The 17,002-nt window shown below is 41.4% G+C and overlaps 1 protein-coding gene across 1 annotated transcript in view; it reads right to left on the reverse strand.

Moving 5' to 3' along the window:
* The window catches only part of LOC139160139 (zinc finger protein 420-like), a 33,053-nt gene extending 16,249 nt beyond the window's left edge, over nt 1-16,804 (reverse strand). Inside the window, exons 1-3 of the mRNA XM_070737705.1 lie at nt 16,724-16,804; nt 3,760-3,886; nt 3,552-3,647 (exon numbers count right to left, since the gene is read on the reverse strand). Of these exons, the coding sequence (XP_070593806.1) occupies nt 3,552-3,647; nt 3,760-3,886; nt 16,724-16,729 (229 nt within the window). The 5' untranslated portion in view covers nt 16,730-16,804. The remainder of the gene's footprint in view (nt 1-3,551; nt 3,648-3,759; nt 3,887-16,723) is intronic.
* Nucleotides 16,805-17,002: the final 198 nt, after the last annotated feature.

Below are 17,002 nucleotides of genomic sequence, written 5' to 3' on the forward strand. Positions count from 1 at the left end.
CTCTCTTTCTCTCTCCCCCTCTTGCTCTCTCTCTCTTTTTCTCACTTTCTCTCTCCCTCTCTTTCTATTTCTCTCCCCCTCTTGCTCTCTCTTTCTCTCTATCTCATTTTCTTTCTCTCTTTCTATTGCTTTCTTTCTCTCACACTCTTTCGGGTGGGCGGGGGGCAGGGCCGAGAGGCCAGGGGCGCGAGGGGTCCGGAGGCACCGTGGAGAGGCAGGGGCGGCCGCGGCTCCCTTTCCTCCTACTTCCGGCACCTCCCCGCCCCCGCCCCCCCCACGGGCTGGCAGGGGGGTGGGGAGCGCACGCCCGTGGAAAAGGGTGCGCGGGGGGTATTTTGGGGTGCGTGCATGCGCACGTGCGCAGCTTACAGGGAACGCTGCTTCGTACCCTGCCCCCTGTGCTTAAATACTGTAAGTATGCAAATTGCACCTAGTTCAATGGTAATGGAGCATACAATTATTCTGCTAGCTTCATTTGTGCTCATTCCACTGCTTCTACATTAATCAATTACTCATTTTACTGCTCTACGTATTAATTATATCTTACTCTGTTTTTGCAGGATGGCAAGTTAATTTTGTCCAGTCAAATTCTATGAAGATATTATACTTGTTACCATAAGAGGGAGTTCCTAAATAAGGAATCATTAACTAATTAGTCCGAAATAAGAAATCATTAAGTAATGACTATGTGGTCGTTTAGGACAGTGTTTTTCAACCAGTGTGCTGTGGCACACTAGTGTGCCGTGAGACATGGTCAGGTGTGCCGCGAAGCTCAGAGAGAGAAAGAAAGAGAAAGAAAGAAAGCAAGAGAGAGAGAAAGAACAAGAGAAAGAAAGCAAGAGAGAGAGAGAGAGCAAGAGAGAGAAAGAAAGCAAGAGAGAGAGAGCAAGAGAGAGAAAGAAAGCAACAGAGAGAGAGAGAAAGAGGGAGGGAAGGAGAGAGAGAGAAAGACAGAGGGAGGTAAGGAGGGAGAGAAAGAGAGCAAAAAAGAGAGGAAGGAAAGAAGAGAAAGAAAGAGGGATGGAGAGAGAGAAAGAAAGAGGAAGGAAGGAAGGGAGAGAGAGAGATATAATTTTTTGTCCAAACTTTTTTTAGCCCCGCCCCGCTCAATGTGCCCCAGGGTTTCATAAATGTAAAAAATGTGCCGTGGCTCAAAAAAGGTTGAAAATCACTGGTTTAGGATCATCATGGGTTTGATGGCACATGATCAATTAGAAGATATTAATGAAATGAATTTAACTTCACAGAGAATTTAATTTCTGTTGTGGCTCTTCTTAGTTTTCCTTGATTTTATACATTTTGGATCTATTTTAATTTCACTGACTTTCTGCACTTTAATCTTTATATTCATTTATAAATTTTTAAATTTGTTTGGACTAGCATACCATTCATTCTTAACTGGCAGTGGTTCCAACACAAAAGACTTGACGGTTATTCTAAGACAACCTAAACATGTGCTTTATTCAGAATGTAATTATAAAACTTACAGTGTTTTAAACACTTTTTTTGAATTGTAGTGCATGTGATTTTAAAGAAATTTGTGACCCTGATTTCATTTTAGTCTCTGAGAAAGGCAGATCAAACTACATAGTTGCATTTTGAAGGATCTGTTCAAATAAATTATACTGTAGTTCATCCTTGATTTACAGCAACTCGTTTAATGAGTTCTGTTGTAATCATAGGTTTTTAAGCACTGGAATTTGGGAATAAAATATTGCTGGAGAGTGATGTTTTAAGCCTAAATTATGTGCTGAATAAGATATTAATTTTTCCTCTATGGAAAGGCAGGAAGCAAAGTCCAGGATGAGCAAGCATCCTGCAGAATCATGATAAGGAAATATATGCCTTACACATTCCTTTGTTAATCACCAGTAAATACACATTCCAGGAAAGGGGCAAAGATTGTAGCTTCCGTTAATTATCTATAGGGAAGCCACAAGAGAAGTTTGCTTTATATGGTGCTGGCTTAATGTATGTGGCGTTCGCCAATTGGTTATTCTGTACCACATGTCAGAACTGTGAAAACACAATAAATAGGAGAGACCTTGATCTATTTGAGGTCGTCCTCCCATCGAGAAAACATTCTCTCTGTCATTTCATTCTGATGTGGCAGTCATGGCCTGCTGTGCCTCCCTAGAGGGCGACCCACCGGGGGGAGGGCGGAATGCTTTCAGAGTTCATTTCCCAAATGCCATCACTCTGCTAAACAGATAATTCCCTCACCACTGTCAAACTATTTACTAAGTCTGCACTACTATTACTACTAGATTTTTCTCATCATTCCTATCACTCATTTCCTCCCACTTATGACTCTATGACTGTAACTTGTTGCTTGTATTCTTAAGATTTTTATTAATATTGATTGTTTCCTCATTGCTTATTTGTACCCTTTGACAACCATTAAGTCTTTTACCTCATGATTGACAAATGTATCTTGTCTGTTTATGTACAGTGAGAGCATATGCACCAAAGTCAAATTCCTTGTGTGTCCAATCACACTTGGCCAATAAAATTCTATTCTATTCTATTCTAATCTATTCTAGAGACTATTTGAAGTTACAATGACACTGAAAAAATGACTTTTTGACCATTTTTCACACTTACGACCATTGCAGCATCCCCATAGTCACCTGATCAACATTTAAGCACTTGGCAACTGGTTCATATTTATGATGGCTGCGTCATGTGATCACATTTTGCTACCTTCTGCCAAGCGGAGTCAATGGGTAAGCCGGATTCACTTATCAATTGCTTTACTGACTTAGCAAGTGGCTGCATAGCTAGAGGTATAACAAGCAGGAAGAGGGAGATTGTGATCCCGCTGTATAGAACGCTGGTGAGACCCCATTTGGAATACTGTGTTCAGTTATGGAGACCTCACCTACAAAAAGATATTGACAAAATTGAACGGGTCCAAAGACGGGCTACAAGAATGGTGGAAGGTCTTAAGCATAAAACGTATCAGGAAAGACTTAATGAACTCAATCTGTATAGTCTGGAGGACAGAAGGAAAAGGGGGGACATGATCGAAACATTTAAATATGTCAAAGGGTTAAATAAGGTTCAGGAGGGAAGTGTTTTTAATAGGAAAGTGAACACAAGAACAAGGGGACACAATCTGAAGTTAGTAGGGGGAAAGATCAAAAGCAACATGAGAAAATGTTATTTGACTGAAAGAGTAGTAGATCCTTGGAACAAACTTCCAGCAGATATGGTTGGTAAATCCACAGTAACTGAATTTAAACATGCCCGGGATAAACATATATCCATCCTAAGATAAAATACAAAAAATAGTATAAGGGCAGACTAGATGGATCATGAGGTCTTTTTCTGCCGTCAGTCTTCTATGTTTCTATCAACTGCAGTGACTCATTTAACAACTCTGGCAGGAAAGGTCGTAAAATGGGGCAAAATTCATTTAACAAAATGTCTCATTTTAGCCACATAAATTTTGGGCTCCGTCGAAGACTACGTATATTGAGACAAAAGAAGAGAGATTCCCCTGATTTTATTTGCCAGCTGGGATATTATTATTATTTTTCATCTCTCACCTGAGCTGTTGGCATCCATCCTTTGAGAATCTAACAGCCAAGGTGGTTCTCCTCGTTCCAGACGAGAGATGAGATTTGGCTTCGGAACAGGAACCCCTTGACAGAAAATCAAATTAAAAATCACTGTCCTGAAAACATAAGGGAGAAGCAGAGATTGATCACAGCCCTTTGGATCCGTTTAGCTCCAAGAAAGAAGGGAGACTCATACCTAAGGAGGCCACGTGTTTATAATTCTCCACCATGACTTCTTTGTATAAAGCTCTCTGGGCGGGATCCAGGAGAGCCCCCTGACCCTCGGTGAAATACACGGCCACATCTTTAAATGACACCAGCCTCTGAAAGGACAACAAAAATGGATTCATGGTTTGTATTGTTGTTGACATTCGTCTGAGCATTGATCTATAAAGCCCTTCATGGCATTGGACCAGAATATCTCCGAGACCGCCTTCTGCCGCACGAATCCCAGCGACCGGTTAGGTCCCACAGAGTGGGCCTTCTCCAGGTCCCGTCGACTAAACAATGTCGTCTGGCGGGACCCAGGGGAAGAGCCTTCTCTGTGGCAGCCCCGACTCTCTGGAACCAGCTCCCCCGGAGATTAGGATTGCCCCCACCCTCCTTGCCTTTCGCAAATGTCTTAAAACCCACCTTTGCCGTCAGGCATCGGGGAATTGAGACATCTCCCCCAGGCTTATATAGTTTTGTGTATGGTATGCATGTGTTGTATGTTTTTAAAATAATGAGTTTTTAGATTTTTTTAAATATTAGATTTGTTTATTGTACACTGTTTTATTGTTGTTGTGAGCTGCCCCGAGTCTGCGGAGAGGGGCGGCATACAAATCAAATCAAATCAAATCAAATAAATAAATAGATAAATAAATAAATAAATAAATAAATAATTGTGTCTGTGTCTTGTTTTTATGCCTTTTTTATGTATAAAACCTAGTAAAAAAAATTTTTTAAAAAAGAAAATGGATTCAGCTTCCTTGTCTCTCCAAACCTTCTTCCTCGTTCCGTACCTTGTAGAGGGACCTTGGAGTCCTTACTTAAATATGAGCCAGCAGTGTGCAGCAGCTGCCAAAAAAGCCAACACAGTTCTAGGCTGCATTAACAAAGGGATAGAATCAAGATCATGTGAAGTATTAATACCACTTTATAAGGCCTTGGTAAGGCCATACTTGGAATACTGCATTCAGTTTTAGTCACCACGATGCAAAAAGGATATTGAGACTCTAGAAAAAGTGCAGAGAAGAGCGACAAAGATGATTAGGGGACTGGAGGCTAAAACATGAAGAACAGTCACAAGAACTGGGCATGGCTAGTTTAATGAAAAGAAGGACTAGGGGAGACATGATACCAGTGTTCCAGTATCTCAGGGGTTGCCACAAAAAAGGAGTCAACCTATTCTCCAAAGCACCTGAGGGTAGAACAAGAAGCAGTGAATGGAAACTAAAAAAGGAGAGAGGTACTGTAACTTCTTCCTCCTCTTCTTCTTCTTTCTCTTCTTCTTCTTCTTCTTCTTCTTCTTCTTCTTCTTCTTCTTCTTCTTCTTATTATTATTATTATTATTATTATTATTATTATTATTATTATTATTATTATTATTATTATTATTATTACTATTACTATTATTTCAATACAACACAGCAAACAAGATCACTGTGCTGGATTATTATGATTATGATGATTATTATTAAATAGATTTGTATGCCGCCCCTCTCCGAAGACTCGGGGCGGCTCACAACACAAAACATTACAAATCCAATGATTAAAACAATTTAAAACCCTTAATATAAAAAACAACCATACATCTCATACAAACCATACATAAACGACAGAGGTGGGTTTTAAGGAGTTTACAAAAGGCAAGGAGGGTGGGAGCAATCCTGATCTCCGAGGGGAGTTGATTCCAGAGGGTCGGGGCCACCACAGAGAAGGCTCTTCCCCTGGGTCCCGCTAGACAACATTGTTTTGTCGACAGGATCTGGAGAAGGCCAACTCTGTGGGACCTAACCGGTCGCTGGGATTTGTCCAGCAGAAGGCTTAGAAGTTTAGAACTAAGCAGAAATTTCCAGTGTGGAAATTAAATACGGGGGCAGACTGAATAATAGAAGTTAAAATTTAGAATGTAATCTAGATTATTATAATTATTAAATATAAGAAATGATATATGCAATATGGACTGATATTGAAGATATATGTGATGTCCTGTATGTTTTCAAGGTGGAGAAAAAAATTAAAAAATAAAATAAAAAATTTAGACACTTAGCAACTGGCAAGTATTTATGACAATTGCTGTGTCCTGGGCGGGGTGTCACATGATCCCCTTTTATGACCTTCTGACAGGCAAAGTAAATGGGGAAGCCATATTCACTTAACAACCATGCTACTAACTTAACAAATGTGGTAAGTCGCAAAATGGAGCAAAACTCACTTAGCAAATTTCTCACTTAGCAACATAAATTTTGGGCTCAACTTTGGTCATAAGGACTACCTGCATTCTTCAAATTGAAGTTCACAATCTTTGATGCTGTATCCTTCTCGTTACACATGGCAAGATTTATCCTTGCTGCTGTGAGCATGAAATATCTCAGTAAGTTCTTGTTTCTTGTTAACATATTCTGGAATTAATACTAAGTTAAATGTGATTTCATTTCAAATTTGATCTTTACATTCAAGGATGGTACTTCTATATTTTTCCAGTATGAATGCACCGCATGTTGTGAAATATCCCTCCTGTTTCATGGCATTTCCAACATTTGCTACTGAATAATTTATCTATATTGGAGTTGGAAACCAACCATCTGTAAAAGATTTTACACCAATTATAACTTAAAGTGAATTTAATGGATTTGGGCCACAGTTTTCCCCACTGTTGAGTTGTGGTGATTTCTTTAAAGTTCTGCATCCATTTTATCATACTTTTTTTGTACTTATTCTATCTCCATGTCATATCAGAGTAGGAGTTGACATATGCGCCCTAACAGATGGTGCTCATTTTCAAATTCTGTCACTTTTCTTAATGTCTCCCTTTCATTCTTAAGTTCAAATTTTATCCTTCCAACCATTTGGAAGAACATCTTGCCCTGATTTATATTTTGAATAATTATTACTTTTTCTATTCATGGATCCGAGTGAGCCATATCTGCGTATTAATTCCTGTTTTCTTTACTGTAAATGTCTATGACATGGAAAGTAAGGATTTGAAGGTGAGGATAACAGGCTAATTATTTTTACCAAGAAATTCCATGCTTTTATCAACCTATTATAGTTATTACATAGCCTGAACTTGGTGGAATATGCACTGGTTGTTTACAGCAGTGTTGTGTGGGCTTAAATTTACAAAATTCCCCAGCCAGCCATGAGTTGGACTACACATATGCCACATGAATCCCAGAGACCGGTTAGGTCTCACTGAGTTGGCCTTCTCCAGGTCCTGTCAACTAGACCAGCGTTTCCCAACCGGTGTGCCGCGGCACACTAGTGTGCTGCGAGACACCGTCAGGTGTGCCGCGGCGAGAGGCGGCGGAGGAGAGTGGGCGGATTGGGCGGGCAATGGGGCACCTCCCTGTCCCTGCCTCCCCACGGTGCCTCCGGCCAAACGCGCCCCTGGCTTCTCCGCCCTGCCCCATTGCCCGCCCGATCCGCCCACTCTCCTCCGCCACCGCCTCCTGCCGTGGGGCGAGCAATCCGGAAGTCCGGGACTGTGTGGCTTTGCGCCATGAAGAGAAAACGGCCGACTTTTCCCTGCTGCCGTTTTCTCTTCATGGCGCAAAGCCACACAGTCCCGGACTCCCGGATCGCTCGCTTCTCCGGTCAGCAAAGCCATCTGCCCAGGAAAGCGCCGCGCTGACCGGAGAAGTGAGCGATCCGGGAGTCCGGGACTGTGTGGCTTTCGGCCGGGCTAACGGGAGGCGGCGCGAGGCCGGGCGCTGGGGACGTCTGGGAGGGCGAGGAGGTTGATGGCTGCTGCGCACTCCACTCTCTCTCCGGCTCTCTCTCTTTCTCTCTGTTGCTGGCGTGGTGAACGAGAGAGAAAGAGAGAGAGAGAAAAAGGAGGGGAGAGAGAATGAGAGAAAGAAAGCAAGAGAAAGAGGGGGAAAGAAAGCAAGAGAGAGAGAGAAAGAAAGGGGGGAAGGAGGGAGAGGGAAAGACATAGAGGGAGGGAAGGAGGGAGAGAGAAAGAGAGCAAAAAAGAGAGGAAGAAAGAAAGAAAGAGGGATGGAGAGAAAGAAGGGAAGGAAGGAAGAGAGAGAAAGAGGGAGGGAGAAATAGAGTGAAATGGAGGAAGAGATATTTTTTTTGTCCAAACTTTTCTTTAGCCCCCCCGCCCCCCCTTCAGTGTTCCCCAGAATTTTGAAAACATGAATAATGTGCCGCGGCTCAAAAAAGGTTGGGAAACACTGAACTAGACAATGTCAGTTGGCGGGGCCTAGGAGAAGAGCCTTTTCTGTGGTGGCCCCGGCCCTCTGGAATCAACTTCCCCTGGAGATTCGTACTGCCCCCACCCTCCTTGCCTTCCGCAAGAGTCTTAAGACTCATTTATGCTGCCATTAGATTCTTTCCCCCTGGCCGATGAATGGGCTGAGAAAAACCTGACTGAATGGGAATGGCTGGTTTTTTATGGTTTTTAGTTTTAGATTGTATATTTAATTAATTGGACCCGAAATGTTATACAGTATATTGTTTTACTACACATTGTGATCCACCCCGAGTCCTCGGAGAGGGGTGGCATAAAAGTCCAATTAATAATAATAATAATAATAATAATAACAACAACAACAACAACAACAACAATAAGAACAACAACAATAACAATAACCTGTTTGTTGGAAATGTAAAAAAGAAACTGGCACATATTACATACATGGTGGACATGTCCTGAGGCTAAAAAATTTTGGAACAAAGTAGAGAAATGGATAAATGAAATAACAAAGGAGAAGATTAAAAAATCTCCTGAATTCTTCCTATTGGGCATTCCAAACACAAAGTACAAAAAAGAAATTTATTATTTAATAATACACATATTGGTTGCGGCACGAATTACATTTGCGCAGAAATGGAAAGAAAAGACAATACCAAAAGATGTAGAAGTATTTAAAAAAATTATAGAATGTGCAGAATTAGATATGATGACAAAACTTTTGAATAATCAAACTGAAACAGAATTTTATAAAATATGGGATAAAGTATATGATTGGTGGAATTTTAAAAATAGTATTAAAAATTAAATAAGTAAGAATGTATAACTATTTGAAGATTTATAAGATAGAGTGAAACAGTTTATAGTATGATAAAGTTAGAAGTGTTATCTTTTCCTGCATTTTTTATATTTTATCTTTTTGAATAAGTATACAATATTTTATAAATAAATAAATTTAATTAACATGATTAATATAAAAAATATAGAGTTAAATTTAATAAAAATGTAATGTACACGTGTGACATTTCTGTATTGATCTAACAACAGTTAGGGTTTTATATTTTTGTATTAGTTAGACTTCTACGACAAGCGGAGCAATGGTAGCTCCTTAAATGTTTAACGTTGTTTGTCTTTGTTTGTCTTTTTGAAAAATAATAAAAATATATTTTTTAAAAAAAACAATAACAACAACAAAATAACAATAACAATAATATCTTCAAGTTGCCAAGGCCCCGAGTCTACGGAGAGGGGCGGCATACAAATCTAATAAATAAATAAATGAATGAATGAATGAATAAATAAATAAATACATACATAAATAAATACATAAACAAACAAACAAATAAACAAAGTTAAGAAACACTGCTTTACAGGTAGTCCTCAACTTATAATCATAATTAAGCCCAAATGTTCCATTGTTAAGCAAAATAGCTGTTAAGTGAGTTTTGCCCCATTTTATGATCTTACAAGCCACAGTTCTTAATTGAATCCTTGCAGTTGTTCAGTTAGTGACACGGTTGTTAAGTGAATCTGGCTTGTCAGGTCACAAAAGAGGAGCAAGTGACCCTGCAGCCGTCATAACTATGAATCAATTACCAAGCCTCTGAATTTTGATCCTGTGACTATCAGGATGCTGCAATGAGTCTAACTGAAAACCCATCATTATAAGGCACTTTTTCAGTGCATTGTAACTCAGTTACAACTAAGTGAACTGTTGTTGTCAAGGTTCCAGGTAACATCCGAACTAAATCAGAATCTGAGTCAAAGTACTCCTGAAAGTTCCAATTTATTTCCAGAGCCATCCTGACACCTACAAAGGGAAAGCTGGATCTGAGTTTCCCACCTAGTTGAAAGTTCACATCCCTTATCCCCCACCCACAAACTTGTCACATAGCCCACTCAGATTGTGCCAGCGTGGTCAGCCCTTCCCTCGCTTTCGGCCCCGGTGGGTGGGCATAAGGTGTCCTTAAACCACTCAAAATAATTCTTTGTGGCTGCATCTGTTCTCTCCTGAACTCCCCCCTCCCAAGTTTCCATAACCATCAGGTTTTCTATAGATAATGTGGCAAGCCATTAATTTATCACAAACTTCTGCACTGTCTGTATAGTTTTAAGATATACTGCATGTTTTTAAATACAGTGGTACCTCAAGATACGAACCCCTCGTCTTACGAACAACTTAAGATACGAACCCGGGGTTCAGAAAAAATTTGCCTCTTCTTACGAACTTTTTTCGTGTTACGAACGCCAAACCCGAACTTCCGGGTTCGGCATTCGGGAGGCTGCTGGGAAGCCCCCCGGCTGTTTTAAAAGGTGACAGCCGGGCGGCGGGGCTTCCCAGCAGCCTCCGAACGCCGAACGCGGAAGTTCGGGTTTGGCGTTCGGCTTCGGGAGGCTGCTGGAAAGCTGCCCATCTGTTTTAAAAGGTGACAGCCGGGCTGGGGGGCTTCCCAGCAACCTCCCGAACCCCGAACTTTTGCCGAACTTCCGGGTTTGGGGGGTTGCTGGGAAGCCCCCCAGCCCGGCGGTCACCTTTTAAAACAGCCGGGCGGCTTCCCAGCAGCCTCCAAACGCCGAACGCGGAAGTTCGGGTTTGCCGTTCGGCTTTGGGAGGCTGTTGGAAAGCCGCCCGGCTGTTTTAAAAGGTGACAGCCGGGCTGGGGGGCTTCCCAGCAACCTCCCGAACCCCGAACTTTTGCCGAACCTCCGGGTTCTGGGTTCTGGAGGTTGCTGGGAAGCCCCCCAGCCCGGTGGTCACCTTTTAAAACAGCCGGGCGGCTTTCCAACAGCCTCCCGAAGCCGAACGCCAAACCCAAACTTCCGCGTTTGGCGTTCGGAGGCTGCTGGGAAGCCCCGCCGCCCGGCTGTCACCTTTTAAAACAGTCTGGGGGCTTCTCGGCGGCCTCCCGAACGCCGAACCCGGAAGTTCGGGTTTGGCGTTCGGGAGGTCACTGAGAAGCCCCCAGGCTATTTTAAAAGGTGACAGCTGGGCGGCAGTGTTTTTTTGCGGGGGGGGGGGGGTTTGGTTGCACGGATTAATTGACTTTACATTGTTTCCTATGGGAAACAATGTTTCATCTTACAAACCTTTCATCTTACGAACCTCCCCCGGGAACCAATTAGGTTCGTAAGACGAGGTATGACTGTACTGCAAATCAGTTGGAGTATACAGAAGTAACTTAAAGACCAAAATATTTATTTACTCTTCCAAATAGCTACTTTTTTCCTTAACATTTATGAACCACAATAAACAATACAGATCTTACTATTAAGCACTTCAACTCAAAAATACAAACCTTGGTTACATTACAAAGTAACCTTGCTATATTTTACAATTGTCTACCCATACCATTCTTAGCTTCAGTTGTACAAATCAAGTAATCTTACATTTATTAACTTTTAATAAAGTAACATAGATATGAACTTTGTTCTCCTTATCTTTAAAGGTTTAACTTATCTGAATGTTGACCTAGAGTTAACAATTTATTGCTTACATTGATTGATACATGCCTCTGTGCCCAGCTAACATTTGCATTTAAATAATATAACATTCATCTAATGCAGTGGTTCACAACCTGGGGATCAGGACCCCTTTGGGGGTCGAATGACCGTTTCACAGGGGTCACCTAAGACCATGGGAAAAGACAAATTTTCCATGGGATTAGGAACTAAAGCTTCTATTCTGGCACCTTAGAACATATTTTTACAATCCGACCAATCAGATGTTTACAGTGGGAGTGTCTCTCTAACCTTCCTGCCAATCAGCTTAAAGCTCTGTTGGGAGAATTGGCACTAGACTCATGGTTGGGAGCCACCACAACATGAGTAACTGTATTAAGGGGTCGCCACAGTAGAAAGGTTGAGAGCCACTGACCAAATGCAATAAAATAATTATGCAGGCATGGGAAGAATATAGAAATGTTCCATTTTTAACGGTTAAGAGGGAGAAAGAGGAAGTAGAAAGGGAAGGGAGAATGGAAGGAGTGGAGGAAGGTAGGAAAGGGGAGAGAAGGAGAAAGAAGGTAGAAGGAAGGGATTGAGATAGAGGAAGTGTGAAAAAAGGAAGAAAAACAGACTGATAAATGTTCTGCCGGCATGTTTCAACCGCCCGTAATTACAGGGTAATTAGTCCAGGAAGACACACACCACACGATAAAAGGAAAACCCAAAAGTTTTTATAAACAGAAAAACAGAAACAGCTCCCTTTTTAAATGTCAAAGGGATTTTCTGGTACACACAAGGCACAGGTTAAATGCAATCCAACTGCTCACTCAATAACTGGGAAATTGAATCCAATTCTAAAGTCCAGAGAGTCCACACACAATCTTGAACAGCACAATGAATCAGATAAACTGCCATGAGGCTAAAACACCAGGCTGCACTTTTATCTGTAGCACTAATTACAGCAGCCCCACCCAACCACAGGTGGCCTCATTTTCTCTTGTAATAATCCTTCAGTTGTTGTCTCCTATGCATCACTCTACGCATGCGTGGATGTGTCATTAATTCTTGTTCAGAATCCAGGGATGATACAGATGATTGATCTCCTCCTGGGCTGTCTGCCAAACCCCCCTCTTCCCTGTCACTCACGCTTCCTTGGTCAGAGGAGGCTTGGTCGGCAGATTCCATCGGGAGCAAAACAGGCCTGCGGCATGTGAATGTTTCCCCCACATCCAGCTGCACATTCCTTGGGGCAGGAGCTGGGCCAGAGCTAACCACAACAATAAATAGCAGTATAAAATAGGTGTAAAAATAGGATGATTTATGATAGATTGGGTGAAAATGTATAATTATGTATGTTTGTGTTTTTTATTAAAAATTATTATTTATAAAACATTTAAAAAAAAATATAACATATACACCACAATATAACACAATACAATAGAGAGAGACAACAAAAAAGAAAAGGTACATGATGGTCTATTCAGTATTCACATTGGTTGTTCCCTTTTCCCCTCTCTATTAATTTTCCAATATCTGTTTAAGTTTCAGTTAATTTATAATTTCTCTTTCATACTTTCTAGCCTTTAACCTTGGTTCTCTTCTCTATCCAATTATATAATTTGTTCCAGGTTTCAAAATAATCTGTATCTAATTTGTCCTTTAACTCTGATGTCAGTCTGCACATGTTAAAAATTGTAAATAAGATTTCTTCTTCTATAAGAGCATTTTTATTTTTTCCATTTCTGGGCTATATGTTTTAAGGTAGGTGCATAGATGTACATATGGAAACTGTGGATAATTTTATTTTTTTAAAAACCTACAACCTAGAAATAAGGAAAAAGTTTCTGACAGTGAGAACAACCAACCTGTCATGGTTCCAGGTCACATCCAAATTTAAATCAGAGTCCAAGTCAAGGCATTCCTCAAAGTTCCAATTTATTTCCGGTGCCATCCTGGCACCCACACTGAAGAACTCAAATCTGAGCTTTCCACCCAGTTGAAAGTTCACATGCCTTGTCCCCCCACCCACAAAATTGTCACGTTGCCCACTCAGGTTATGCCAGTGTGGCAACTCCTTCCGCTTCTGCCCAGGTGGTGAACATATGATGGCCTTGAACTTCTCAAAAGAATGCTTCAAGTGCTTTGGAGAATGGCTTGACTTCCTCGTGGCAACCCCTGAGATATTGAAACAACTGCTATCATGTCATCCCAAGTCTTTCTATTTATTAAACTAGACAGACCTGATTTCTGCAATTGTTCTATATATGCTTTAGCCTCCAAGCCCTCTGATCATCTTTGTTGCTCTTCTCTGCACTCTTTCCAGAGTCTCAACATTTTTTTTAACATCGTGTTGACCATTTCTTTGTTTTCAATGAGAATTCTGGAGCTCAAGATATTTCTAACTGTGGTTTGAAGTCCCTCAAAATGATTTTTAAAAGCAACACTTACTTTTATGAAACTGACTTGTAAAGAATTAAATTAGAGATTTGGCACTGATAATGATTCTATAATAGTACATTGGATTAATTTTTCCATTCAAACCAACTTTGTTTTTTTAAAATAAGTTTTTTATTTATAAAACACTTAAAAATATAATATACACATTACAATGTAACACAGTCTTCGGAGAGGGGCGGCATACAAATCCAAATAATAAATAAATAAATAAATAAATAAATAAATACAGACGGATAACAAAAAAGAATAGAAAAGGTACATGACAGTCTCTTCAGTATTCGCATTGATTGCTCCTTCCCTCCTCTATTAATTTTCCAATATCTGTTTAAGTTTCAATTAATTTATAATTTCTCCTTCTTACTTTCTAGCCTTTAACCTTGGTTCTCCTCTCTATCCAATTATACAATTTGTTCCAGGTTTCAAAATAATCTGTGTCTAATTTGTCCTTTAACTCTATCATCAGTCTGTCCATCTCTGCACATGTTAACATTTTAAATAAGATTTCTTTTTCTATAGGAGCATTTTTATTTTTCCATTTCTGGGCGTATGCTATCCTTGCCGCAGTTAAAATACAGTATGTAACATTAGATATATTTTCTTTTTCTTATATTTGTCAATGGTTATTCCCAACAAAAATAATTTTGTAATCTTCTGACAAGCAACGTCAACAGGGAAATTACGGTAAATTCGCTTAACAACTGCATTACTAGTTTAACAACAATAGTGATTTCTTTAACAAGCATGGCAATAAATATCAGAACATGGGGCAAAACTCACTTAGCAAATTTCTCACTTAGCACCAGAAATTCTGGGCTCCATTATGGCCGTACGTCAAGATTACTTGTACAATAAATAAATACAATTTGCTCCTATACTGAGCAACCGTTAAATGCAGTACAATGCAGTGAGCCATGTGCAGATCTGAACATTGGGGAATCAAAACAAAACAGCCATTCATAAACACATGGCACAACATAGGAGAACAAACCCATCAGACTTCAACAGTCCATCTGCATTTAAATGTCAAAGGCTACACTTTTGAAGACAGCAAAGTCCACATTTTGGACAGAGAGGACCGCTGGTTTGAAAGAAGGGTCAAAGAGTTCATCTATGTCAAAACTGAACAGCCCTCTGTCAACAGAGAGGGAGGGATACAACATCATCTATCTCCAATCTACAACACAGTCCTTTCAGTAGTTCCAAGAAGGCTTCGCACCCATTTGCATCACTCAGGTGACCTCAGGTGATGCTGAGGGCACAAATAAACCTCCAGGTGACCTTAGAGACCCACTAAAAGAATGCAAATGGCCAGCTGTCTGCAAGAAGTATAAAACCCTCCCATTCCCCACCATACAGTCAGAGCCGAAGTAGCTTCTTGAATGAGAAGTGAAAAACCTTGAAAGAAAAAGTACCAGTAGCTTGTTCCCAGGACAATGATCCAAGAGATAGCTTGGCATAGGTTTAATGCAAATATAAAGCTTCCCTTTGGATGATGAGGGTATTCAAGAAGTGTAAACAGGGGTCCCTTAAGGCTCTGGCTTTTATTTCCTTTATCTGTTTCCCAAAGTTGAGATACTTACAACTCAGTTCGCCACCCGGGGTCATTTAATTTTATTTATTTTATTCATTCATTTGTTCTTGCCTTGAATGAAACAAGAATGGAATGTAGACCAGAGATGTAGAGAAATCTAAGAGATGTGCAAAAGTGCACCATTGTGCCTATTGTCCCTGTCCTACTGTCCTAACTCACCTGTACCTATTTTGTTTATCTTGTACATGTTTGTTAGATAGATAGCTAGATACTGTATGTATGTATGTATGTATGTATGTATGTATGTATGTATGTATGTATGTACGTTGGTAGGTAGGTAGGTAGGCAGGCAGGCAGGCAGACAGACAGACAGACAGACAGACAGACAGATAGATAGACAGACAGATAAGATAGACAGACAGATCGACAGACAGAGATAGGATACAGATAGATATAAGTAGAGATAGATGATAGATAGATAGATAGATAGATAGATAGATAGATAAATGGATAGATAGATAGATAGATAGATAGATAGATAGATAGATAGATAGATAGATAGATAAACGGATGGATGGATGGATGGATGGATGGATGGATGGATAGATACTGTAGACAGACGGACAGACAGACAGACGGACAAATAACCAACCAAACAACCACTGGTGCAGTGGTTACGAGTGCAGTATTGTAAGCTATTTCTGCTGATCACCAGCTGCCAGCAGTTTGGCAGATCGAATCTCATTAGGCTGAAGATTGACTCAGCCTTCCATCCTTCCAGAAATCCAGATTGTTGGGGGCAATAAGCTTACTCTCTGTAAAACCGCTTAGAGAGGGCTGTAAAGCACTGTGAAGCTGTAATACAAATCTAAATGCTATTGCTAACGCTATTGCTAAACAAACAAATGAACAAATGCATGCATACATACATCCTTTCTGAAAATTGCCCCGGGTTGCATTTACGCTTCCTCCTTCAGCACTCAACCACCCACTTCAAAACGGGCCGCAGGCCTTTTCGGATCTGTCAACCCGCCAACTTCCCTAAGAGCAACTTTGCAGCCTTGGAGAGCCGCCGCCAAAACCCGCCGATCGGACGATCCCTTGCAGCGAAAGAGCTCCTAGCTTGGATCTCTGCGGATCTACCACCACCCCCTCCCCGTTGCAGAAAACAAAGGGATCCCCCCCCAAAAAAACCTCCGGAGCCCCCTCGCGCAGATGGATTGAGAAAAACCCCAGACAAAGGATGGGCGGTCTGCCCAGCCCCCCAACCCCGCCCCGCCTTCTAATGGGGGGATCCTCGATCCCGCCGCCGATCCTCACCCGCATCGGCCGACGGTACGAGGGCGGCTCGCCACCCCCGGGAGGGTTCCCCGTCGCTCCCGACCGACCCTTCAGCGCGATTTCTCCGTCTCCACCGCCGCGGAAATCCACGCCTCCTCCATGGCCGATCGCGCAATCTCAGCCCGCCAGATCGCTGGCTCGGGGAAGCGTTCAAAGAGCCATCTGGCTGCTGGGACGCGTAATCCTCTTCCCAGTGTTTTGCTTGCCGGGCCAAAGCCGACCCACTCGCAGACACTGACACGCGGGATTCTGGGAGCT

This window comes from Erythrolamprus reginae, chromosome 2 (assembly GCF_031021105.1).
Source record: "Erythrolamprus reginae isolate rEryReg1 chromosome 2, rEryReg1.hap1, whole genome shotgun sequence".
NCBI classification, from domain to species: Eukaryota; Metazoa; Chordata; class Lepidosauria; order Squamata; family Dipsadidae; genus Erythrolamprus; species Erythrolamprus reginae.